This window comes from Strix uralensis, chromosome 12 (genome assembly GCF_047716275.1).
Source record: "Strix uralensis isolate ZFMK-TIS-50842 chromosome 12, bStrUra1, whole genome shotgun sequence".
Taxonomy (NCBI): domain Eukaryota; kingdom Metazoa; phylum Chordata; class Aves; order Strigiformes; family Strigidae; genus Strix; species Strix uralensis.
The window spans coordinates 10,464,436-10,489,804 of record NC_133983.1 but is presented as its reverse complement, the minus strand read 5'-3'; the positions used below and the strand labels follow the sequence as shown (position 1 = coordinate 10,489,804).

General features: G+C 40.7%; 1 protein-coding gene across 1 annotated transcript; it reads right to left on the bottom strand.

The window, feature by feature from the left end:
* Positions 1 to 259: 259 nt before the first annotated feature.
* On the bottom strand, positions 260 to 19,146 carry SHCBP1 (SHC binding and spindle associated 1). Its single transcript, XM_074881387.1, has 14 exons — positions 19,143 to 19,146; positions 18,726 to 18,794; positions 17,616 to 17,786; positions 16,927 to 17,042; positions 15,002 to 15,210; positions 13,815 to 13,907; positions 11,040 to 11,273; positions 10,770 to 10,938; positions 9,389 to 9,509; positions 6,209 to 6,340; positions 5,189 to 5,307; positions 4,353 to 4,439; positions 3,833 to 4,028; positions 260 to 3,148 (listed from the first exon to the last, which is right to left on the bottom strand). Exons 1-14 carry the CDS (start codon positions 19,144 to 19,146, stop codon positions 2,829 to 2,831), a joined length of 2,040 nt encoding a protein of 679 aa, XP_074737488.1. The 3' UTR covers positions 260 to 2,828.
* Between the last annotated feature and the right edge of the window lie 6,223 nt (positions 19,147 to 25,369).

The window sequence follows — 25,369 nt, the reverse complement described above, 5'->3', positions numbered from 1 at the left end:
ATGCAGCTTATTCCTCCTGGAAACATTTGTATGGCAGCAATTTATCTAATCAGTAAAGACATGATGGGACAGGGAAAAGGTTAAAGACAAAGCTCAAGGTTGCCAAGATTTGAGAAAGGAATAAATAGCAGAAAGGCCAAACAATAAAATGGGGCCCGGACCAACTAGGTAACCCATGGGGTAAACTTAATTGCACATTTAATATGTGTAAAACATAGCAAGACCAAGAACAACAAGCTTGATACATAGGATAGGGAAATCTCACCCTAGGAGAAAGTTATTTTGCAGCTGCTTAAACATTTCTTGAAACTAAATGTTTTCACCAGCTCTTTTTGACAGCTACACAAAAAAGCATTCTGGAATTAGTTTCTCATTTAGGAAGCAGGGAATGTTCACAGAGAAGAGAGTAGATCATTAGTCATTGCTATAACATCAAATACCTTTAAGAAAAAATAAGAAATTTAAGAAAACTTTGAAATGTAAGAAAAAATTTAATAGTTACAGAAACTGAATTTATAATTTGAAATGTATAATCTGCTAACAAAATGCCTTGCTCCAAGTTGAGTGTAACAAACCTCTGCTAGTCAAGTTCTTTCTTTTAAACATTTCTCCTTCTGCACTTCAAAAGGGGAATTAAAGCTGTAAAATAAAGAAACTTAACATTTATCAGTGACATCAGTGATTGGAAGGACAAAACTGAGATGAAAACGCTCCATTCAAAGCTTAGTGCCTTGAGGCTCAAGTGTCATCAAGAATTTAAGCACAATTTTATCATACAGTTCCTGCACAAAGGCAATGGCCAGAAGTTGTACTAGCAGCCTCACCTTCTCACATTTTGCTCCTTGACCTACTGACAACCTGCGCAACAGAATCACCATTGGCATCTGGCACAGGAACAGGCAAAACTGTGCTAGTATTGAAAGTAGAAGAGTTACATTTGTATTGGTATCTTCATAAATGTAAAGCTGAATTTTAAAAAAGGAAGGTAAGAGGCTGGCAAGATATAAGCTAGGCTTAAAATTAAGTGCAAGGGAAAGAAATGCTACCTACATATCATGAAGGCAGCTCACTCAGCAGAATTATGCTTTTGAAAAAATGAGAGAAAATAACCACAAAATTAGTTTTCAGCCCCAGTCCTTTAAAAAGGATTACACTTGGGAAATAAAGGCATAACATCAAAGCATGAAACATGGCATGTGACCTGATGAATAGCTTAAGATACTAAACTACTGCCAGTCTTAGCATTAGGCTTTCACTTGACTCAAGTACTTCTTTAAAGTCACTGAGTGGCAAACATTTACAGGTTTGTGCATGTTGAGATACTGCAGTGGCATTTATATTCATCAAAATGCCAAGTTTAGTCCTGTATTCAAGTGTTCTGAGCAGAACAAAAACAGAAGCAGTGGGCTAGGAAAGCTGCAATGAACTCTGTGGTTCACATAATGGGAAAAATGCTTTTAATTTAGGCCTCTCTCTTTTCTATCAGCTGCTCACACTAAAACAAAGCATGTACTGAAGTGAATTTTGATTGTCATCTCAATTTAAGAGTGGCTAGAGTGAAACCTCTGGATCAGACTATTCACATCGACTTCTAGGCAACACATTCACGTCTAGAAGGCATAAACCTGCTAAACTACTTCCAGAAATTATTCCAAAGTCCATTTTCTGGCAACATGCTTTTCCCTTCTTAACACCATATTTGATTGTTTCATAAGACATCCTGAATCACTTAGGAGTTAGTATTTCCCTACATACATTTCACTCACCAGTTCAAACACTGACCTACAACTCTTCAAGACAGTACAAAGGTTTGAAGACAACATCTAGATTTGTAATTAAAAATCAGAGAGGCACCGAGAAGGAAGAGTCCTCAGTCAGGCACTCCTTCCAATTTCTCCCTCAAGTCAAAACTAATAATGGGCAACAGTGAGCCACTGAAGTGCCTTTGTTTTACTGAATGTTCCACAGCTCTGGGCTGATATAAGATTGCAGTGGAAAGCTATTTTTTTAAATTTTCCACTAACTTCCAAAACCTCAGCTGCTACAAGTGGCATACAGTTTTAAAAATTTTAAAATAATGCACTGAAAGGTACAGTATGAATATCCCTATTAGTGAAACATATATTTTGATTTCTTTTTATTCAGATTAATGGAGTTTAGTTAGGTGCTGTCCTCCCTAAGGAAAAAGTGCACATGCACTGGTAGCTGTTAGAACAGCTGGGCACAGAAAGACACAAAGACTGAGCAATGCTACCCTTCCAAATGCTAGGTTTTCTAGAAAATCCTTCAAGTATGAAACATGGCAGCCATCCACTACATCTCTAGGGAAGAGCATTTCACTAGCTTCTGTTCAATGTAAAAAATTTAAAAGTATGTCTTCATTAAAAAGCATGTTCTTATGGGAGTCAGCTGCAGACTAATGACACTTTAAAAAAATATGGAGGACAATGTACCACTAATTGCTGCACATTTGTTGTCCACTCTTTCATGAAGAACCCTATCTATATTTTGTCTTTGAAGATTACTTTTTTACAATAAGAAGTTAAATAAATACACTAACAAATTCATCAGAGAGCTAACAAAGCAGCAGCACATAGATTAGCAGAATACAAGCACAGTGTCCATGCTAGAGTTCTGTTTTCTACCACGTTATCCATACTTGCAGCAAGGAAGCAAAGATTCTGCATGCAATACATACACTATTAATAAATATTTGTCACATTTTAGTAACATTATGGAAGGCTAATGGAACAAATTAACTCCTTGGCAAGCAGCAGTGAAAATAGCTTGTGCAAATCTTATTGCAATACCATTAGGAGTCAGGACAGTCAGAAAAGAAAGGTACCAAAACTTCCTTTCCCATTCCATTTGAACTGATTGCCCACAATAGAAACAAACACGTCCTGTGACATTAAGTTGTCATCAGCTTCTGTGATTCCCAGTTCACTCAGTCTTTTCCTGTGCATCTGGCTCTTCTTTGCCGAAGTAGCCCCAAGTTCATTGGCAATTTCATAATTGCCTTCAATTTGTTCAGGCATCTCAGCTTGCTCATAAAGCTCCAACTCATCAGTTACACATTCAGGTAGTTGTTCTTGCCTGAAGCCCTCCACACAGGCTGTCCCATCACTTGACTGGGTTGGCTGTGTATCTCCTAAGTCAGGAAACAATAAGAATGCCATCAACAAAACAGTCAAATCCTTTAAAACTCCTGGAATTAAATTTTCCTCAGTCTTAACGTTTTCATCTCATCCCACTCACTTTTTGGATAACTACTTAGTGACAGCCACGAATTCCAAATATAGTGTAAGATGCTTAAGGAAAAGGTTTCTTCTTGAGATGACTTCAAGTTGCCAAGTGATAGTGATATTAGAGAAAGTTACAGTGGGTTTACACATTGCACTTAGTGATAGTTCTCGAATAAGACATAATATGAGAAATACAGTTGTCACATTTTACTTACTGCAGAGAAAAAAATTCTGTGCTGGGAGCACATCTCAGCTCTAATGCATGAAAGAAAAAATGAGCAGAGAATTGTCACGGAGCAGAAGAGCTGTAAGGAAAGCCATATCTGCTTTTTGCTGGTCGCACTCTTGTTTCTGTATGACCCAAGGAGGCCATCAGTCATACAGGCTCTGCTCAGTAGGGAGCACAGACCAGGTATATAAGGACATTGCAGTGGAAGTGCACACACGCCATGAAGCACAGACGTACACAGTGTTTCTCTGCAGCAAGTTCATCCTTTAGGCAATTCCAGTGTTCTGAGAGTTATGAAGATTTGTTTCAGCTAAATCAATCTAGATGTTATTAGAAATTTTAAGAGACTTGATTTTACTGGGTATACTTGATTTACTAGTTTTAGGAGTTTCTTCTAGGAAGAGAAAAATACCTTTTGTTCTCTCTGCTGAAGCATCCTTGACATCAGAGGGCATTGTTGGTCTAACCAGGACCACACCGTATCCTTCATTATTATGGATCATGTTATTGACCAGGGTTATCTTGGGAATGTCATAATGTTCATCTAAAAAGTTCTACAGCAAAAAATGAAAATCCAACACGTTATGTCCATCTAAAGGCATAAAAATATTCCAGTTTTAGGTAGAATCAGTTGTATTGATTAGAATTTTATTATTTACCTGTGCAAGTGATATTGCAAAAGGCATTTTCTTTCTGGTAGGTAAGAAAACAAGTGTACTGCTTTGGTGGACCAACCCAAAGCAAACGAGTACCATTATCATCATATGTGACATCTAAGATTGCCACCATAAGGCAGCAAGGTTATAAGCCAACCTAGCTGCATTAATTCTAGCAGCTATTAGCTTTTGAACAGCAAGTACATTTTACTTTGAACTGACCTTTATAAGTATTCCCTCCTTGCAGTGGTGTATGCCATTGTCTAACAGGGTGCACGTACTACCCGGATATATTTCCACACCAGCACCCTACAAAATAAAATGGATAGCAGTTCACAAATAGTTCAGGCACGTTTCCGATTTAACTTGACAACTCCACTGCAGATATTTGTGTTCATCTACCAGTTTGCACAATACAAATACACTCCAGCTTCACGACCTTGTTAACCAACTTAAGCAGCAATACTCGAGGTTGAGGCCCCATAGATAATAGTATTGCCACCAGTCCATGGAAGCTCTGGTAAAGAGTAACTGCAGAGCCTTGCATTATTTTCTTGTTCTTTAGTCATCCATCTCAACACTCAAAGCCCCATTGTTCTTTGAAATGTCCTAATCAGAGTCTAATTCTGTGTTTATCATCCTTCTGTGAGAATCAATGGACAATGTGTCCAAAAAGGGGCATTTCATTTGCAGAACAAATGCAAGATTTAATGAGAAAATTATTTATGGGCAGAGTAAACAGAAAATCACTTTAAAAGTATTGCAGGACATGAATCAGTCCACCAGTGCAGCAACGATTATTTCACAGATGTCCCCTGTTACTACATCAGTGTCATGCCATCACACACAAATCTGCATGAGACACTTCACTAGATACTATCAGAGGCTACAAGACCCCTGGGACCAATCTCAAACTCAATAACATGTAGCTGTCCAAAATGTATTTGTAAAGGTTCTCTCGAGAGCGACAGAAGTCACCCCATTACCGGCTATTATTTCCAAGCAGAAACCCTATCTTAATTTAGGAAAATAAGCCAGAGTTAAGAATTTGTTTGTACCTTGGCACCATACAGATCTGAGTTTTTCATTAATAGCTCAGCTGATGTTCGTACTGTTATGCCTGTAGTTTCACATTGTAACACACAATTCTCCAGAGTGGTTTTCCCATGATGGACATCTACATACACAGAAAACAAATATTGTTAAATGAATTGGTTATGCAAAGGCAAACCCCTCCTACAGGCAGATGGACTGGTAGCAAATATTTTAATTTTATCCACTTCAGGTTAGTTTTACTGATTTGCTCATGCATGGTTTGAACTCATGCTGGTTTTCTAGCGTAAGCAGAAACACTGCTGCAAGGGAGCACTAGTCAAAGATTTGTCTTAGAGGTTTTTTGGCCTTTTTTTTTAAGTGACAGCAACTATTCTTTTCATTACATTCTTAAGAGACTTTTGAATTAATAAGATATGAAATACATGTATACAGGTGTTAATAAACACTTCAACATGTTTAAAACCAGATGTCTTTTGAGGTGAAGTGTTAATTAGCACCTTCTACAAAGACAGAAGGCAATAGCAAATAAACACATTGGATAGAATTTAGGATTATTTGAGCCTCAGTTTGAATGTGCTGTCAGCAAACAAAGTTCTACACTACTTCTACAGCCCCTGCCATTCCTCAGTGGAGAGCTGGCTGGGTTCAGCTACAGCTGAATATTACCATGAGGGTTCTTCTGTGGAAAGAGGAATTATTTCCTTTTCCAGGTAGCCTGACACAGGCTGCGCAGCAGTCAGGTTGCCTTAACAGCAGAAAAAGGATCAGGTCAAATGATCTTATCCAGGTATAAGAACAAAACACAAGAGCCACAATAGCTTGGAAGAACGAAGAGTAGAAATCATTTTCATGTACACATTATAAGTTGAAAAAAAGGGGGAAGCCTTGTTATTTACACATTTAGGTCTCCTCTCTACAAACTTGTTAAAACTAGTAGTAAACTCCAACAGTGGGTCCCAGCTTTAACTCTAACAGTAAATTATGAAAGATTCACAAAAAGGTCAAGATGCTTTTATACTTACTTAAAATACCCTCCACAGCATCGTGTTGTACTAACTTCAAATTTGAGATCCTTATATTGGGTCCTGCACAGTCAACAAAGTTGTCTCCTTTCCCTCGTTTTTCTATCACAATATCATCTGGCAGTCCATAGCCTTAAAGCAGAGGTGAAAGATGCAAGTCTGATGAATAACTGGTAACAGTCAGGTGCTCAGTACATAACAGACATCTAAATTAAATACAGAGGTTTAAAACTTAAGGTCTAATATCTTGAATAGGATTGTCCACCCAGTGGCCAGGCTGCATCTTACATCACCTCTGTACCAAGGTACAGGCACGCAAAACTAAACTCAAAAGTTACTTTACTTGAATGATGTACAATAAAATGCAAGTTATTTTAGACAGTTGAACAAAAGTGTAACTGAGTTGACATTTGCCAAGGCCAAAGTTCTCACTCCCAAAAAAAGTTACAACAGAGTAGGGAGATACAGTAACCAATGACACACAGACACCTGCAGTCTGCTTTCAAAGTACAGAAGTTCACTAGAGCAGGCAGAGGTTCCAAAGAGCACGGGGGAAAAAAAGAAGTCACAACCACAACACAAGGAAACAAGTGCAAAGGACTTGATGTTGTTCGTAAGCTTTACTCAACTTCCCTATTTAAATAAAACTTGGGTCAAAATTTAATGTTCCTGTGTTACACAGGCTTCCAGATTAATTCAGATTAAAAAGAAACTTTCACAAGCATATGCCAACATTGATTTACTAAGCCATCCAGAGTTGTCAGCATTCAACCACTTACAGGGAAATTTATGAGCATGTAAAGCTTTTATTGCTTGTCACTGACAAGAATCATGATAAGGAAAGCAATAATGCAATGTCTATTAAAGCAGCATGAGTCCGATCATTTTCTGAAAGCACACACAAACTCAGATAAGAAGTGCCTGAGCAGGATGCTAGCTTTTAACCAACTACATAAATAAATACTGTAATGTGCAAGTAGAAAGGTTAAAAAAAGAAAAAAAAAATCTTTGAACAAGAGTTGGCAGAAAGTTTTAAAGACAGATTTAATGCAAAGTTAAGTGATTGATACTTTAATACACTATGCTATCTAGAAATTTTTTCCCACTGCTACTAATTTATGGTCACTCCTGGGGAAGAGGTGGCATGGGGCAGTTTACTTCCATTATGTAAAGAGAGCATCACAGGCAAGCAAATGGCAGGTCTAGTTTAACTCCACACCACTACAGAATGAGGTTATTATCCAAGGCAAGAGTTTTAGGAATAATTGTCTTACAGACTAACTGGAGTTTTTCTAACCATGCTTTTAGCTTGCTTTACACTTCACCTCTGGAGTAGCAGCTCTAGTAGTAAGAGGGAAGCCAGTGACAAGACAAGGAATAAAGGAAAGGTTCACCTGCTGTCAAGTGGTGTTCACCACACATGGTCACAGCTGTATGTCCTGCCTGTAAGCTAAGTGACTCCAGAGAGCTAAAGGCAACTGTCATCCAGTAACACCGACCCCAGATACAAGATGGGCTGATGCTACAGGTTCCCATCCAGCTTGAACAGCTACTGTACAAGCAGAAGGGAAGTTCTTAGTGCCTTTGCTACTTTGTCAAGTGTTAAGGTTATCCTTACCATAATTTCCTGAGCTGCTACTGCTTTAACCTTATTTAGTTCTTGTCAATTTTTATTTATCCCCGACTTACTAATCCTCACACTTTCAACCTTAGTACTGACTTGCATAGTGGCTGGAAAAAAAAAGAAAGCTTTAAGCAAAGTGACATTATATCTTTGATGAGTCACCCCTTCATCCCAGGAAAGCCACCAAAACAGCCAGCTGCTCAGATTAGTGCCAGCAAAATCTTTCTTGATGCTCCTACTTCAAACGTTTCTGGCTGCTACTATTGCTATAAAAACTTCTCTAACAGGAGTCCATATAAGAAGATTAAATACCCTGACACATACTCATTATTCAGAGTGGTTTGTACTAAAGATACGTATTTATATGCCTTGCTCCTTAAAATAGAGCAGCTCATCCTTTAATAGGTGTGCTATTGCACCATTTGTATTACTGTTTCCTCAAAGCTAGAAAAGCAGTAAATTCCACCCCACACAATTTTAGAACAATGTCATTTTTGCAGATAAATAAAGCACTTTATTGAGGTCCTTTATCCTGCAGGTGCATTGTCTATCAGCATGCATATCTATATAAATCAAACGTACACAAGAGAAGGGTAAGAAAGAAAGTGACACTCATAAAACAAGAAGGGCAAGAAAAATAAAGTCCAGAACAGCAGGAAATTAAACTCTCAGCCTTCTCCCCATTAAGAAGCTTTGACAAGATAAAAATGCACCTAAATAAGTATCTGAACAGCTGCACAAGCCCCAGTGATATACAAGCTATTACACTGCAACAGAGTGTGCATGCCTAAAGCAAAGGAATTACACTGAGAAATCAAGAATTGTGAGGAAGAGATAGGAACATACCCTAGAAAAGGCAGAAGTATTTAAAACACAAATATTTTGTAAGAAAAACAATCACATATGCTGTGTCTTGTTTCTAAAGAAAAGATACACATGTCAAATTAACAGCTCCCTCCTCTACGCAGGCACTTCACCTAATGCAGATTTACATTGGTGCCCCCCCGATAACTGACATGCAGTAAGTGCCATAAACTAAGTCCTAATAGCACTTGGCTCTTCCCCTCTGTATTCATCAGTGCTATACTGGCAGTGAGTCTCAGTATACCTCTGAAGGAGATTAACCATGCAAAGAAGAACAAGGACATCTCTCAAGTACTCTTAAGTTACTGGCTCTGAAAACTGAAGCCTCTCAGAATGACTTTTGTGCTTCTACATTAAAAAAAATAAAATCAAGTCCCTCATGTTTCTGTTGAATCCTCTCTAATATCTATATAATCAGGATTTATCCAGACAAATACTTAGGAGGAAATGAGGAAATGATGAATTTGCTATTAATTGGCAAAATTTGCAGTTTATTGCAGAAGTATGGCTAATGAAACAGCTTACTCCGTCCTGCAATTAGACATGGCTCTATAAGCAGCAATATGAACACTTTGAAGAAAAAAAGAAAAAGCTCCTGCCAAATACCACAAAAAGTAAATCCTTATGCAGAGCTAGTTTAAGCCATTTAGTTTACTTTGTTTTAAGGACATTTATGCTAGCAAACCTTCTACCTTCTAGTTCAACTGAATCAGCAATGCAGAACATGCCATCTACAACATAATGACCAGGACAGATGATGACTGTGTCTCCTTCATAACAGGCATTTACAGCTGCCAGTGGATCACTGTGAAACTGTAAAAGACAAACAATGTAATCAGCTCCCGAAGAATGCTATAAAAATGGATGCATTTATGCCCTTAAAGCTTGCTTTTCAATTAAATGTTCCTGCTTTTGCTTAAAAAACCCCAACATATTAATGGCACCAGTAATAGACTATTTTCACTTTGAATTCAAGAATCATAGGACTCTCTGGACAAAAACAGCCTTAAAACATTCCTTTGATGTTCATGTCATGTCCAATCCCCCATGAGAAAACTGGGGCAGAGACACAGATTGAAGAGCATATGCACCGGAAAGCAAACCTCAATATGGCCTTGGTTCTGGGCCAACATTTGAATTGTGCCTCAAGTGACTTGCCATGAATTACTGAAAAAATAGATGACAGAAGGTAAAGAAAAAACACACAAACAACTCAGCAACTAGATTTGAGCTGGTCTGAACACTGACATAACCCTTCGCCCCTGGTGCAATCACCCCAAAACAGAGTTTAGATATTATAGTGGCAAATACGGGGTCCACACGGTCCTTTTTCTTGCCCAAAGAGGGCAGGCTGATATCCTTCACAATATTGCTGGGGGACTCTGTATTGAAGGATAACAAATAGTACATAAAAATTGCATATTTATTGCTTCCCAGCGAATTCCAGGGTAAGCATAGTGAGAGCATTTTTCAATTGCCAAGTCAGAAAAATCTGATTTATAGCCCAAAAGTTAATCCAGGACCTTCCCCTGTGGCTCTGTTTTGGTCATCTGTAATTCATGAACTTGATCAGAATACAGCATGCAATTTCATTTGGGTCCAAGGAATCCAGACTGTTCTTAACTGCTGAAGTGGTAAGTCCTGTCTGAATTCAGTAAAACTAACTATAAACTACTCTAAAATAAATATATCTCCTAAACAGAACTAAAGTAACAGAATGATATTTCTTTCTTCAAACTCTAGATCATTATCAGTAGCACCAAAAGACACAGGTATCTCAAAACTAAATATAAGTATTACGCCTTACCACATTTCATTGTAGAATTATCACAGGTGGTTTCTCTCATTTCCTACACACAGGAAGAAAACTGCTTGTATAAAGTACTCAGACACAAATTAATTAGATTATTTCTATCATCCAGTCTTACCACTTACTAAGCTACAGTGGTTTTTTTGAATTGACAAAAAAATAACACTGTGCAAATGTAGTATCTTGAACACAATAAATTAACTTATTCTTCCACATTGTTTCCTGAGAAAAAAAGTATTAGCAAACAATTCCTGTTACTCTACCTGTATTTCTAGTTCTTCACCACAAGACTCAGGGCAAAGCTTGTCCCTTATGAGTGACTGCAGCAGACTTGCCATCATGGTTGAGGATACAACATGAGTGATCTTGGTACCTGTTGGTCTCAGTCCTTTAGCTTGGAGACCACTGTATTTTTGGTAACCAAACACATACCTAAAATAAGAGCAACAAAGCCATCAGTTCTTTCTTCAGTAAAGAACATTCCTGTATATTTCCCCATATGGCCCTCCTCCTCGCACAAGTCCACCAAGTACCTCAGCAGAGGATTCTCAATTAGTTTTAGCTTTTGTTTTAAGTGCTCTATTTTCTCATACAATTTTAGTCCTTCCACCATGGAGACGTTTTCTACTTCTGAGTCCGAATCACTGCTTGATATGCTGTTCCTCACATTTAAAAACTTCCTGTAAAGCTCTTCGCATTGAGACAACAAGTTCTGGTAATCAGCTACAAGCCCAGAAGGCACACGGTGTTCAAGGATGTCATAATGCCTGCAATTCAGAGCAAGGGGTCATTATATTTTGCATTTACAATTTTGCAAGATCAAATACAAACCCAGAGACAACCTGAGTTCTGCATCAGTACTTTAGTCAAGATTCTCTGCAGTCTGTATCAACACTGCTCAATTTTTGAAAGCAGCAAAACCAAAAGTTTGAACAGACACAAACATATTACTTCATAGTTGCCCATCCACCTTGAAAGATTATACATGATTATCAGAAACTCAATCTACAAAATAGTAATAATGTAGAAGGTAATTAGATATAAAAGTTAGTCTATTTTTATGCATTTATTAGAAAAACTGAGAAAATCATGTCTGAAATAATAGAAGAAAAGTCCTACAATGTGAAGTCTCTGTTAGCAACAATCTAAACAACTACCTGGACAAAACCACAAAATGAATAAGAAAGGCTTTATCAGCACCAGATGAAGATGTGAAGGCACTGCATAGTAAATTTTGCACTATCTCAAGAGCATTCTCTACAAATGAAATTGCAGGCCAGAAAATGCCAACCCAAAGTTGCATTTGCAAAGTCAGAAGGACAAAGACATCTGCCAGCTAGACGGTGCCAAGAACTCCAGGGCCAATCATGTAGGACCAATCATGGTCACTACAAAAAAGCTGGACAGCAATTAATGATACAGATAAAACAAGATTTAATTATCTCACACCATTTTTGTAGAGAATCAGTTGAATACAGTATAAATAGCTCTATTCAAGAGACTCCATGAAACAAGGGCAAAGATGTTCCCTCAACTTTCAGAGGTTCTTTAAAGGGTGCACTTAAAACATGCTGCAAAGAGCAAGAAAATTTGTAGTCAGAGCAGTCAATAGTTATACAGTTCCAATAAACAGGGCATACAGAAACACAAAGAGCCTCACAAAATTTTGGCAATGGAGTTATCAGAGGCAACAGAGGAAGTCAATGCAGTGAGACTAACAGCAGAATAGCAATCCAGAAATATAAAATATTTGAAGGAAACTGAATGTTGTACATACTTTGACCCTGAAATGCATGATCTATATTTTAGAGCTGGGCACTGTGAAAGCCCATACAACTATCTTGTTTTTTCAAGCTTTAGTTAAACAGTTCATACAGCTTTACTTGCCTCAGAAGACTAGTACAACCTAATATGCAGTGTAAAGATACTGTCTGTTCTCATTAAAACAGTGCACACCAGAGACCTAAAAAGTTTAAACCATCATATGTTTCCATGCATTGAAGATTAATGTTATTTCTGAGCTGAAACATCAGTGCTTAGATCATAACACAGGATAGCACCAACATCAGTGTAGCTTAGAGGACAGGCTTTGTATCAAGCATGGTATGGGAGAGTGAGAAAAAGATAACGTTTACTTTTCTGCTTCAAGACATTGTTTAAGCATTTGAGTCTCACTAAAATGGCTGTAAGGCCACGCACAGTGTTAAAAAAATAAAAACATTATCCTGTGGCACATTATTGCATTCCAGTTTCATTCCATGCAAAGTCTCCATAAGGCTCCAAAAACTCAGCAGAATAGCCATCTGCTGAAGCATACACATATAAACACTTCAGAAACACGTACATTTTCTATGTATAACACTTCCTCCTAACTTGTATGATCTCAGAAAAACACAGGCATAGAGCCCTCGAAAGAGAGGCCTGCAGCCACCCGTAGTGTGGGTAATTATACCAGTTTTCTCTGTAAAGCACATGCTATATGCTATATTCTAGCACAGGTAATGCTGTATTCTAAATAGCATTTCAGGGCAGCTAATCAATGCTTACTAGTGTAGTTTCCCAGCATCATAGCAGTATCAAACCTGGATATGAATGACACACAAACTTCTGGATACTCATGAAGCTAAGTTATAGTAAGTAAGGAAAAGGGACTGAAAAATAACTCTCATGAAAGAATTAAGAAAAAGATAGTGCACCAGATCTCAGGGGAAAACCTACACTAGAAATCACTTGTCAGTTATTAATTCCAGGTACGTTTTATGGTGTGCTTTGGTTATTTATCACCCTCAAAAAGATAACCAGATTGTGTCTTTGTGCACTGCTTCAGTTCCATATGACAGCACAGCATTAAAAACCCACCTTCAGAAAACCTAATGCCAACTAATCTCACTAGGGAAAGAAATATACACATTCCTCCTTCAGCATGACCAATTTACAAGTTTGTTTACATTCAGTTCCATTCTGGTTCTTATTCTATGCCCTGAGGTATCAGAGCTTCCTACTCTAGCTTTAATTAGGATTAGAATTCATACGCCTGCAATTTGAAGGAGGCTATAGCTGGGTTTGGAGTGCCATCTGATGGAAGGTCAAGGATTACAGGGAAAAATTGAGGGTTCAGAAATCAAAGTGGCAACCTCAGTTATACCCTCTTTCCATACAAAACTTTGACCATCAGACAGTAAATGCTGTTAGAACAAACTTGCTTTGATGTACTAGTGAACAGTGTTGGTTTTTTAAAATCTAGTTGTACATCACTATTCCCACCCTTTCCTTTTCTACCCTAATAATATCAAAGATGTTACACTTACAATCTCAGTCGAGGCTCAACACACCGCACAAAGTAATCAAAATCATCCTCTTCCTCCTCATCCCAGGTCCTCCAGATGCACTGGTAGAAGAACCTTTCGAAGCAAAGTAAGCATTTAATCACACAAAGGAGGCCACATTTACCTGAGCAGAGACAGCAGCACTAGAAACACAAAGGTAACCAATTTAAGAATTTACCTCAAAGCATCACCTCCCTCCAATTCCATGTTACTGTCCTGTGAACTATTTAGTATACACAGAAGTTACCTTTCTTGTCTGTTGTTTACCCACACAAAGAGTTTCATTTTGTGTATTTAAGTTCAAAATTCATAATAGCCTGAGTCCCACTTTCTTCAAAAGAGAGTGAACAGCTAAAAGCTGGATTTGAAAACAAGACTTACACTCTTAAGGTTCTGAGGCTTTTTGACTGTTTGGGTTTGGCCAGGAATCCTTCCACTAATCTTTCTTTTTGACAATGAGTTTTTCTCCTCCATCATTCGAGCTTAGACCTCCACTAAGTGAGTAATTCTCGACAGAACGTGTCTCTTCTCCCCTTTTCCTCCCACACCCACCACTTCTGAAACAGCCCATTTTCTAGATGGGAAGGTCACTCCTATTTTAGCTTTTTCATCCAGTTCTATTGCCTATTTGTAGACAGTTTTCAAACAGCACGTAGTACATGAAAGTAAAGGAGATGGAGACAGACAGATGATAAAGAAAGGAAAAGAAAATAGAAGATGTGAACAGACACCTGAAGAATAAAGAGCAAGTTTAGGGGAGGAGGCAAAATGCAGAAAGAAGAATGGGACCAAAAAAAATTCCACCAAAACGTTACAGAAGAGAAAGAAACACTGCACTAGAGCCAGCAAGGTGATGCAGCCCAAGGAAATCTGGGGTGGAGAAGAGAGGGAAAGCAACAGAAATTTTTTTTCTTCCCCTTTTAACACAAAGGCTTGCAAGAAGCTGCAGCTGAATGTGCCTTGTGATTGTGTGATTACCTGTAGCTGCAGAGGACACCACAGATTTTCTTTGCAAGCAGCCTCCTCATAGTACCAGTCATCAGATTTACTCCGGAAAGCTTGGCTTGTGGAACTGCCAGCATGACCATGAGAACTCAGGGCACCACCCATTGGATACTACCAGAGTGCAATTGTTCAAGACAAAAATTAAACCGTGAGCATTTTCTTACCTGACATGCTCTACAGCTAGTGCTGTTTGATCAAACTCTCCTGACTCATCATACACAACCCACAGCTCCTGCAGTGGTATCTGACGCTCCTTCAGCTCCAAGAGTTCCTGCATGCACTCCAAGGTAAAAGTGCTAACCCGTGACTCACACAGGAAGGGCTCACTGAGTTGCACAACTGCTTTCAGAGCCGAGTACTCCACATCAGTCACCTGTTGGAACATATAGTTCTTAAGATTTCTCTAGGCAGAACCTTAGATATAGCTGAGGACTATAAATGATGTGCATAAGTCAGTAGGCCACACTGCAAGTGCCAGCTGACCCACACAAACCAATGCATGTTGTACAGTACAGCAAAGGCAATCTATTCAGCTGAAGCAATAACCCCAGAATTAAGCTTCTCAGAAGCACACACACAGAGCCTTTTCCACATACAAAACTTTGTTCAAATCCCTCATAATACTCTTATGAGACCAGTAAGTTTCTTCCCTGGTTTGGTTGTTTTGTTTATTTTTTAAAAAACAGGCAAAAGCAGTATCCTCAGACTCAAATAAATCAATACCTTATAGTTCTCAGGGACTCCTTTGGGGTTCATTTTTCAAAGTGCCCACAAGACACAAACAACCCAAAGAGGTAGTCTGGACCAGTGAAAACCATTTTGTCACTAATTGGGCTGAAAAGCTGAGGGGGTACAAAGTTTTGCCCTCTTCAAACAAGTAATGGAACTCCAAGTTTGAACACCCAAGTTTTACACAACATACAAGTCAGACGTTGGGAGACCTAGAGAACAAGTACCCCAAACCTCGATGGGTCTATGACAGAAGTATGCAATGCAGAAGAGCTACTGTCAGTACCAAAGTGGGTTAGAAAGGAAGAATTTTACTGATAAAAACTGGTAAGTGATCAGATCCTGATATTTGAAAAAACTACATTACAACAGCCAGCTCTAGACCAAGTACGTAACTTCTCTGTGCCCACAGCGTTCTACCTCATGGCTCACTTGCGCTGACTTGGTGTTCCTCCTTCCCGTTTCAGACAAGGAGCCCTTGGAAGATACTGCTTTTATTTAGGTACAGTCCTCCCACCAAAATACTCAGACTCTAGAATGTCCCCGAAATTAGCACATAAGATGTTTTTGCCACATAACCTTCACACAGGTAAAGTTATACAGGCTCTCTATTGCCACTTTTGGTTGAAAAATCATCTTCCCAGTTCCAGAGAATCTCAAGTAAAGACAAGAGATTGTGCAGTGCCCTGGCACATAGAAAGCATAAGTAAATGCTGTATAAACTTTTGTTATAGCACTGATGAACCAATCTCACAAACACAACAATCATATGCTTCGTGCCCTGCTAACAATTCAAAGTTCAAAAGACCACAGATGACAGGCTGACTGTTAACAATGCAACCAAATCTCTCTTATTTTCAAGATATCAACACCACTTTATGGGTGTTTCAGAGATAATGAAATTCACCTGCCTCACTGACAGTGCTATAATTCAACAGCCAAAGTAATTTTTAAATGTTGGCCAGGCAAATCCCAAGGTTGAAAAATCAAATAAAGCCAAAAATAGTAAGTCTACCTAGTGTGTGGCTTCCCAAAGTTGTAATGCATACTGTAGCCCTAAAGAGTTGGTTCTGAGTAGTGCCTCACTGCAGTGACAGCCTCTCATGCAAGTATCACATCACAGACTCCAGCCTCACAGCTCTGGGTGAAGGAATCACACCAGTGCACAGGTCACACGGTGTTCCAGAACAAGGCTTCCTTTGAAAGAAATTGCTATTGCTCTAGCCATCACTGGCAATTACATATGAAAATGTTACTATCTTCTATCATCTCATAGGTTTTATAGATAAATGACCTGTCTGTTACAGAGGTAGATGATGTAAATTGGAGACAAATGCCTGAACAACTGCATTTCGTTTACCTCAACAAGGACCTCAAACACATTAGTGCGCCACACTGCCTGCCATCCAGATGGTTCAAGGACCTTCTCCAGGTACTCAGCTGTGAATTCTTTCACCTCAGAAGCTTTGCAGTCAGCTAAAAAGAAATTGAAGACAGTACATTTATGCAAGAAAAGAAAGAAAAGTCCTCCAGATAATTGGAAAATTGAAATCAACACAGTTGAAGTGTTCCTCAGCCACATCTAAAGTCAGACTTCATTCTCTTTTGCTCATAACTGCCAGAATTTTTGCTGTGACTGCCAATACTGAGAGAGCTGGAGGGTCATTTGTTTTGTGCTTCTCTGGAAGAAGATATCCAGTATTCAACCTTACAGATACTGAAGGTTTCAGTGCCAGCAGTATTAAACAGCTAACCTGTGCCTTATCTTAAACAGTCTTACTACACACAAAAAAGTTCTAGCAAGATCAGTTAAAACAAGGCACAGAATGCAGTATTAGCACCTTTTCCTTTCAATCATTCAGATTCTATTCCCTTATATTAAAACCATTGCCTCCTGGTCCACCATCTAGAGCAGCAGAGGTTACAGCATAAGCGACGGTAGTACACTACAACTTTTCTTGTTCCCATTAAGAGCATCTCACAGTTTAACATGGAATTGACTACAAGAAGCCTGATTACATGTTCTTTTCCTACTACGAAATTACTTACCCAAGATGTAATCCTGGTAAGCTTTAAATCGCTCGTAAAACAAAAGGTGATCGGTGTGAAAAATATCTGGGAAAAGCACATTCCCATCTGGCACAGTTCTTCCTAAAGCAGTCCCTGGTTTATCACGACTGCCATAATCACTACAGGAGTCATTATCTTCTTGGAGCAGATCTGGGGAGAGGAGTGAGAACAAAGCAAACCCCACAACCTGTCAGTTCAATGCAATCATCACTCACTCCTCTATTCCCAAATAATTCCTGTTCAGCCCAAGATCTATCATGAAGCTGCCTTCTACAACACATCTTAAATTATCCTTGGTAAAGAGCCTACCTAACTTGGTTAGTTGCTCTCATCAGAATATCTACCCTGTCCTAGAAGAGGATGTCCCTCTTTGTTGCTACCTGCTCTGAGCTGAGTTACATGCCAGTTTACTTTGTTCTATAAGCAAGATCTAAAATGCTTTAGGTAATACAGTACCCATTCCTGCACATACTATGCCTTGTTAGTACACCGCCTGCATCACCCAGACCTGATATCAAGCAATAATCCAGATGATTTTGAAACGTGTAAAATCAGCTGATAACACACCACTGATCCAAATTAATGCACAGAATTACTCCGAGCAAAGAGCAAAACATAAGACATATGATAAAACTGCAGATACTAGTCTCAGATAAAGAAGCATTTTCACAGTTGCCCTTTCATTCTCTTAAGTCTTTTATTGTTCTTCAGTATAAACATTATTTTTAATATTTTAATAAACTAATAAATAACAAAGTCTCCACAGAAATTCCAAGCAACACGTTTAGACAGAAAGGACACAGCATTGTAATTTTTAGCCAGCTTAAATAGGCATTGGCTGAATCTTTACTTTTAAGGGCACGATGCAATGACAGCACCCCTTTAGAAGTTGCCAACAAAGTGTCTCCACTTGTCTCCTCATTACAAACTCAGTGAACTTAGTCACTGTCAGTCTTACAGTATCTCTCAGGCCTGGTCATCCTTAAATTCAGAAAATATGAGACACAACTGCAGTAAAGCGAGGGGCACAATTCAGGTCTTCCCCTCCCCGCCCCCCCTCTCATTAATGTAACAGCTCAAGACACCCACATTGTCCACAACTTGATTCTTTAACAATCCATGGACCTCTGTTTTCATTAGACTCCAGACTGACCTTTACTAAAAAGAGAAAAAAAAAAAATCATCACATTCTATCTCTAACACACCCCTTACATTTCAGGATATGTTACGAAAGCTAGCAGTTTGGACCTAAAATTTTTTCAAGTTCTTACATATCTGGGGCCAAACTCAATCAACAAAACAAAAATCAGCACCAGTGTATGAGCTAATTACAAGTGCTTAGATGATACAACTTTTCTTCGTAGCAGAACCACTGTAATAACATGTAAAGCAAGGAAATAAAAAGGTGATTTTAATCAAGTATGATTTATGAAATATTTGAAAAGATTCCTGTAAAACTGTAGCTGTTACATGTACACTGTAAACAAGAATTTTTTTCCTACATACCCATAATCAAATCCAGCAACTCTGATCGCAATGCCCTGCACAAGCACCACGTACATCCCAGAACAAGCCATTTAATTTAACTTGCTCCTTCTTTACACACTCCAAGCCTATAACCACCTGTCAATAATGACCTGGCACTGAGCAACGACACTCAATAGATACTAAAAGCACCAATATTCCAATATTGTGCTCCCAAGGCAGCGGGCAGGGGAGTCACTCCCAGGGACGCATTTCTCCTGTCAGTATTTCAAACGCATACATGTTCCTGGACGCTGGAGTAGGTACCCGCGGTACGCACCCAAAAGATCATAACGGAAAAAAAAATAATTTTCCTTTATTGTGTTGATTTCCCAAGACATCCCTGCGTTCCCTCGCAGGTCCCCGTTTCCAGCCCGGTCCCCACCCCCACACCGGCAGCCTTACGAACCGGGGCGCACCGAGCTGCTCCCTGGAGCCGGCCCGGGGCACCGCGGCCCCCGCACCGGCCCCGGCTGGGTACGGGGCATCTTCTCCCCGTGCGGGCGGCCGAGCGGCAGCCCGGCGGCCGTCGCTGCCTGGGCAGGCACGCCAGCCCCGGCCGGAGCAGCTCGGAGCAGGCCGGGCTGATCCCGCGCCCCACGGCAGCCGCCCTAAGCCGAGCCACAGCCTCCAGCGGCGGCTTCCGCAGCTGCCGAGCCGCCCCGGGCAAACCGCGCGTCCCCGCCTGCGCTGCCCTGAAGCGGGGTGGACGGTGCCAGCGGCCCTCCCGCGGCTCGCCTCTCCCGCTCCGAGCAACGACGGCGGCGGGACCGGCCCGCGCCCAATCCTAGCGCCCTGCCTTTCCCCCCGCGGGGCGGCGGCCCGGGACACAGAGCCCCTACCTGGCTTCACCCCCTCGGCGCGCTCCTGCAGCCCAGCGCCGCGCACGGCCGGCGGCGGGGCCTCACCTTCCCCCCGCGGCGCTGCCGCCGGCCCCGGCCCCTGTCCCGGCTCGGCCATGCCGCTGCCCACAGCCCTGCGCTGCCCCGCCCGCCGAAATTTCAAACTGCCCCGGCAGCCAACCCGCGGCAACGTCACGGGCAGCGGCCGTCCTCATTGGCCAGCGGTAACGTCTCGGGCAGCGGCCGCCCTCATTGGCCAGCGGCGCGGCGGGAGCGCGCGGCCGCACCGGGGGGGCGGGGCAGCGCCGGGGCCGTTGCGCGGCGGGGCGGGACGGGGCGGGGCCAGCGGGCGCGTCCCCGCTGGTCGGGCGCGCCCCCGCCAAGTGTCGCCGTTAGCCGCCGCCGAGCCCGGCACTCTCCCGTCTCGCAGAGGGCTGGCCGGGCCTCCGCGGGAGCGGGCTGGCAGCTGGGCAGGTCGGAACGGAAGAGAACCCTTAAAACCGCCCAGCTGTCAGTCATGGCCACGCCCACGCAGCCGTCAGCCATAACCCCGCCCGCCCAGCGCGGCCCTGCCCCTCAGGCGGACAGACCTGGAGGAGTGACAGGGGTTTGCTTCCAGAGGGGCTTCTGACCCCACGGCGCACCGAGAGACGAGTCGGTCGCCGTGGCCGCGGAAATAGGAAAAAAACCCAATTGTCTCCCACCCAGCCACCCCCCAAAAAACCCCGTAATGCACCAAACGACTTCTTCACAGAACCCCAGGAAGGCTGCCTTTGCTGTTAGCTCCGACCAGCTGCCACACAGAAGGCACCTGATCAAAATTTAAAGCACAGACTTTTTTCCCCTCTGAATTTCTCGGTGCTTTCGAGTTTGTGTCTCACCCATCTTAGCGTTAGCATCTCTCATTTCTGTCTTGACATCTCTTCACAATCTGTTTCACGACCCAGCTCTTCTCTTTAACCGCTGTTTGTGTTTTGAGCTCTGTCACCACAAGTGCCAATAAGCATCAAATTCAAAACGACTTAAGTGAGGTTGTGCTAAGCAGTTGGAAGACATTAATATTTAACCGAGTAGGTATTTAGCAAAGACGAGGTGACTGCAGGTCATTACAGGATCTGGGGACAGGCAGGAACTAAAGAAAGAAAAAAAAATTCAAGATGCTCCAGGCAGAATACGCAGCCCTCTGTGCAATGTAGTTCAAAAGAAACAGAGAATCAGAAGACAACCAGGCAGATCTGGGACGGTAGATTCTGCTCACGTACCATACCTCTGCCAGCACTGAAGCCAGGTACGCAGGACTGGCAGTGTAGGCCAGGCTTTAGAGAGCCGCTCCTGGCAATTCAATCATTTCAGATCCGTACCACACAAAAACTGGTTTGACCTGTATTAGCACCTAAGGTTGTTGGTGTTACCAACACCTTTACCAACTGTACCAGTACACAGTAGAAATTTTCAATTGGGAAGTGTTCATTTCTCCTCCAAACAATGGCTACTTTTAAATGGTTTTTGAAACAATTGCTTCAAAACGTAAATGGCCACGAGGGGGCTGCCTTAGATTTCTAACAACATGATTAAACAGCTACCATGTTAGAGTTTCTTCCTGTTTACTTTCCAAATATTAATTGCTTTTGCAGCAGCAGCACAATGCCTACAGCAGTTTACACATTCAGAGTAAACCAACAGCCCTCTTCATCCTGACATTACACGGGTCGGAGTTGCCGTAGGTCCACTGAAACCAACCTTTGTCCATCATAACCCCAGAAGAAAAGAGAATATCTTAGTCCCCAAAACTTTTCTGCAGAATGCTACCAGGATTTAACCATTATACCGGGCATGCACGTTTAACTATATTCATGTAGTTTTCATCTATCATAATTATCAATTATCAAAATTACACTAAAACATCTAAATCTCCCGCAAAAGATTATTTTTTAGGTAAGGTCAGCCTTCAAAGCAGAGTGGGTTTGTAAACAAAGTGCCTGTAAACTGGTAAGCTTTAAGTAATTAAGAACTGAGCATGGTATTATATTTGAAACAGGATTCCCCATATTTTAAGAGTAAAGTGACACAGTTACTCACATAAATTTCTTGCTATAAATCCACAGCACTGAGATTCTGCAGTAGGCAACACACATTTGTTATATTCACACAAAAGAATGTCTCCAATATGAAGGAAACTTCACTGAATGAATAAGGGTTTTGAATCCAACCTCAGCAACACATACTAGCAAAATTGTATTCAGGCTGTACACTGAGTCGGGAGCAGTAGAGTAATGGTCAAAAAGGGGAAAACAAGAGTAAGAAATCATCTAACAGAGAGGAAAGATAATGGAGGAACAGCAGTAAGAACTTTCACAATAGGAATGGGAAGGAAGAGAATATTTGGAAAGAAAAGTACTGGAAAAGGGATATTCCACTAAGATGAAAAAGGTCCTCTTTCGGCTCTTAAGTCTAAGTTACCCTGGTGGGATGTTCCTTGTCTTGTACTTTTTTCAAAACCTAGAATGAAAAGAGACTATCAGCATGAAAGGACAGAAATAGCAAACACAGCAGTAGAAAAAAACCCAAGAAAGACCACATAAAAGGGAGGAAAAGCAGAATGCCAAAGTTAGCCTGGAAGATACATGGGAAGCCAGAGTGAGTCTCAAAAAATCAGAAAATGCTTTTGTGACTACAGGAGCACATGAACAAGCTTTTTTCCTGAACACAGGAGCTAGATAAAGGATTCAATAAAAAGCATGAGGTGGATACAAAAGGAAAGTAGTAGCAAGTGAAGAACAAGCAAAAATCTCATTCCATTATGTATTTTATACACCTACTGTTAAATCTCCACTATTACATCTTTATGTATATAGAACTGTAGGCCCACAGTCTTGCCAGTATGTATAACTTTATGCACAGAGTAACTGTATAACCATAGGAACTATATAACTGTAAAGTTATGGGTATAAAGGTTCCCATATTATTTAAATGTTTAGATTATTTTTTCTCTAAATAAATACAATGAATTCAGGAACTTGCCAGGGCTCACAATGGGAAGGTCAGTTCTTTCACACATAGGTGAAACACATAACACTGTGGACAATCCATTTACCCCTCTTTGTTCAGTTTTCAGCATAGCTGGGGGCAGAACACCTTCTACTACATGACACACTTCCACAATGTTCAGTTAATTATCCCCAATCCTTGCAACAGAGCTGTTTCACGTCAAAGAAACACGGTCCTGGCAGGGACTGCTGCTGCAGGCAACTAAGTCATGGACTGATCAAGCTCCTTTGTGTTCAAAAAACTCTACTGCAGTTGGTTTCTTTCCCCTCATACTGGAAATAGAAACTCAGTACTCTTATTGTTGAAAACCTTTCACTTTCCAGCTTGAATGTGAATGCACGATGTAGACCATCAGTTATTTTCTTAGGCTTAAACAGTTCTTTTGCTCCCTACAATGTTTATCCACCCAATTTATTCTTGAGTATGAATTAACGCTTTCCTGAACTTCTTTAGGTAAGTCACAATCTCTCTCTCCTTTTGCACAGCAGGCTTTCCATTCCCCTCATCTCACTAGTTGCCTTTCTTCGCACTTTTCTCCAAGCTTATTTTTTTCTTGAGTAAGGGTGGTCAGGTCTGTGTGAAGTGCAGGGGACTGGCAAGACTTTACATGGAACATTAATGCTTCTGAGTTTGAAAGGAGGAAGAGAAAGTGGTTGCCCTCACACTCTGTACTCAGCTCTCACACTTTTGAAAGAAATCTCATTGCTATTGTTCCTGTCAATGAGATGTGTGCACTTCAGTCACCTAGATGTTTCTAAAAGCCCTAGCCTTATCTTAAGCCCCAAATATATTTGCTCAGTTGCCTTTCCCTTGAAATATTGGAAGAGTGAGGAGTGCTAGTACACAGAACTCTGACTTTTGAAATCTGAAATAGACCTTCACTCAAAAACATGACACAGCAAATACAGTTTGTAAATCACAGAAAGCCATTAATTGCTTTGCAGAAATTAATGCAAGTGCAGCTATATAAACCTAAGGAAATGCAGAGAGGAACTAGTGTCTTAGTACTAAAAGATCATTTTCTTTTGGTATTTCACTAGTTTTAGCTGAAGGACACAATGGTAAAACAGATCCCACATTTGGGATTTGGCCAGCCCGGGTGTCCTGACAACGCGCACATCACCAGCAGTCAATTACTGTAGCTCCAATGCAGGTGACACGTAGGCATCAATAAGACTGTGCTGGCTCAAAGCGTGGTGGTAGCCCACACCCCTGGCCAGGAGAAGCAGCAAGCCAGGAAGGCTGCTGAAGCTGACACGCACAAGTCAGCCCACAGCTCCTTGTGGAGCAGGGCTGACGTGTAATGGAAAATTATTGCTGTGTGAAATGGTGCTGAGCTGTTGCTTCAGCTCTCCACAGTGCAAGTCTGACGGCGGCTGGTTATTAAAGATAAGAGCATGGAGTTCAAAGGGTCAGGATAGCCCACCCTTTTACATGTGGGCCTTTGAAGAAAAAACACCCATCTACAGAAATAGATGTAGGATAACAAACTTACTTGGTTACTCTGGACCAGAACTTCATTATGTGCCACTGGTTTCACTGGACCAATGTCTGTTCATGCCAGCTGAAAATTTGATTCCAAAGTTAAAAACCTGAAGTAAAATAGCAGAGTGTTTTACTCAGTGTTCCTATCCAAAGAAAAAATATCTTAGCTCTGATTTGCTGCTGGAAGATAAACCCCTTGATATTAGTTCTCTTTTGTGGACATACTTATATCTCAGTTGAGAGCACAGGCTATTTCTGCTTTAAGATGTCTTAAAATAATATCTTCTTTGTCATGTCTCATTACAAGCAACCTTAAAATACAAATAGAATCAAAAGATCAAATTATTTTATTACATGTTATGAAAAAAATTGTTAGTTAATATAGGGCTTCCAAATTGGAAAATATCTATCAAATGTGTGGAATAAACAGCTGAGACAAACCAGCAGATATATGCTAGTGATGGGAAAGAAACAACAAATATGCATAAAAGACCAAAAAAAAAAAATCTAAAAGGAGACAGTAAAAAAATTGTGCACTTTTTCTCATCTTGACACAAATTTTCTTTGTTGCCATGGCAATCAATTTACTCTCTCTAGGCCTCCATTTGCCCGCTATAAAATGCAGATACTTTTTACTGCATATGTTTCATTAATTCATTTGCAAACCACTTTTATATCTGGGGATGAATGGTGTCACATAATGGTAGATTGCTGTTAATTAGTTGGGTTATTAGCTATAACTGATTTTCTTTGACAGGTATTTCATCAATCTTTAGACTTCCTTTTAGAGCTCTATAAACTTAATCTGTTGTAAACCTAAATAAATTTAATGTA

Bases quoted from the DNA above. Each gene is read 5' to 3' on its own strand.
- SHCBP1 (XM_074881387.1), bottom strand. The intron at 15,211-16,926 runs GTAAACGAAATG...ATGTTCCAACAG, and splicing joins TGTTTGAGGTCCTTGTTGAG to GTGACTGATGTGGAGTACTC. The intron at 10,939-11,039 runs GTACTTGGTGGA...CTCTTATTTTAG, and splicing joins ATTGAGAATCCTCTGCTGAG to GTATGTGTTTGGTTACCAAA.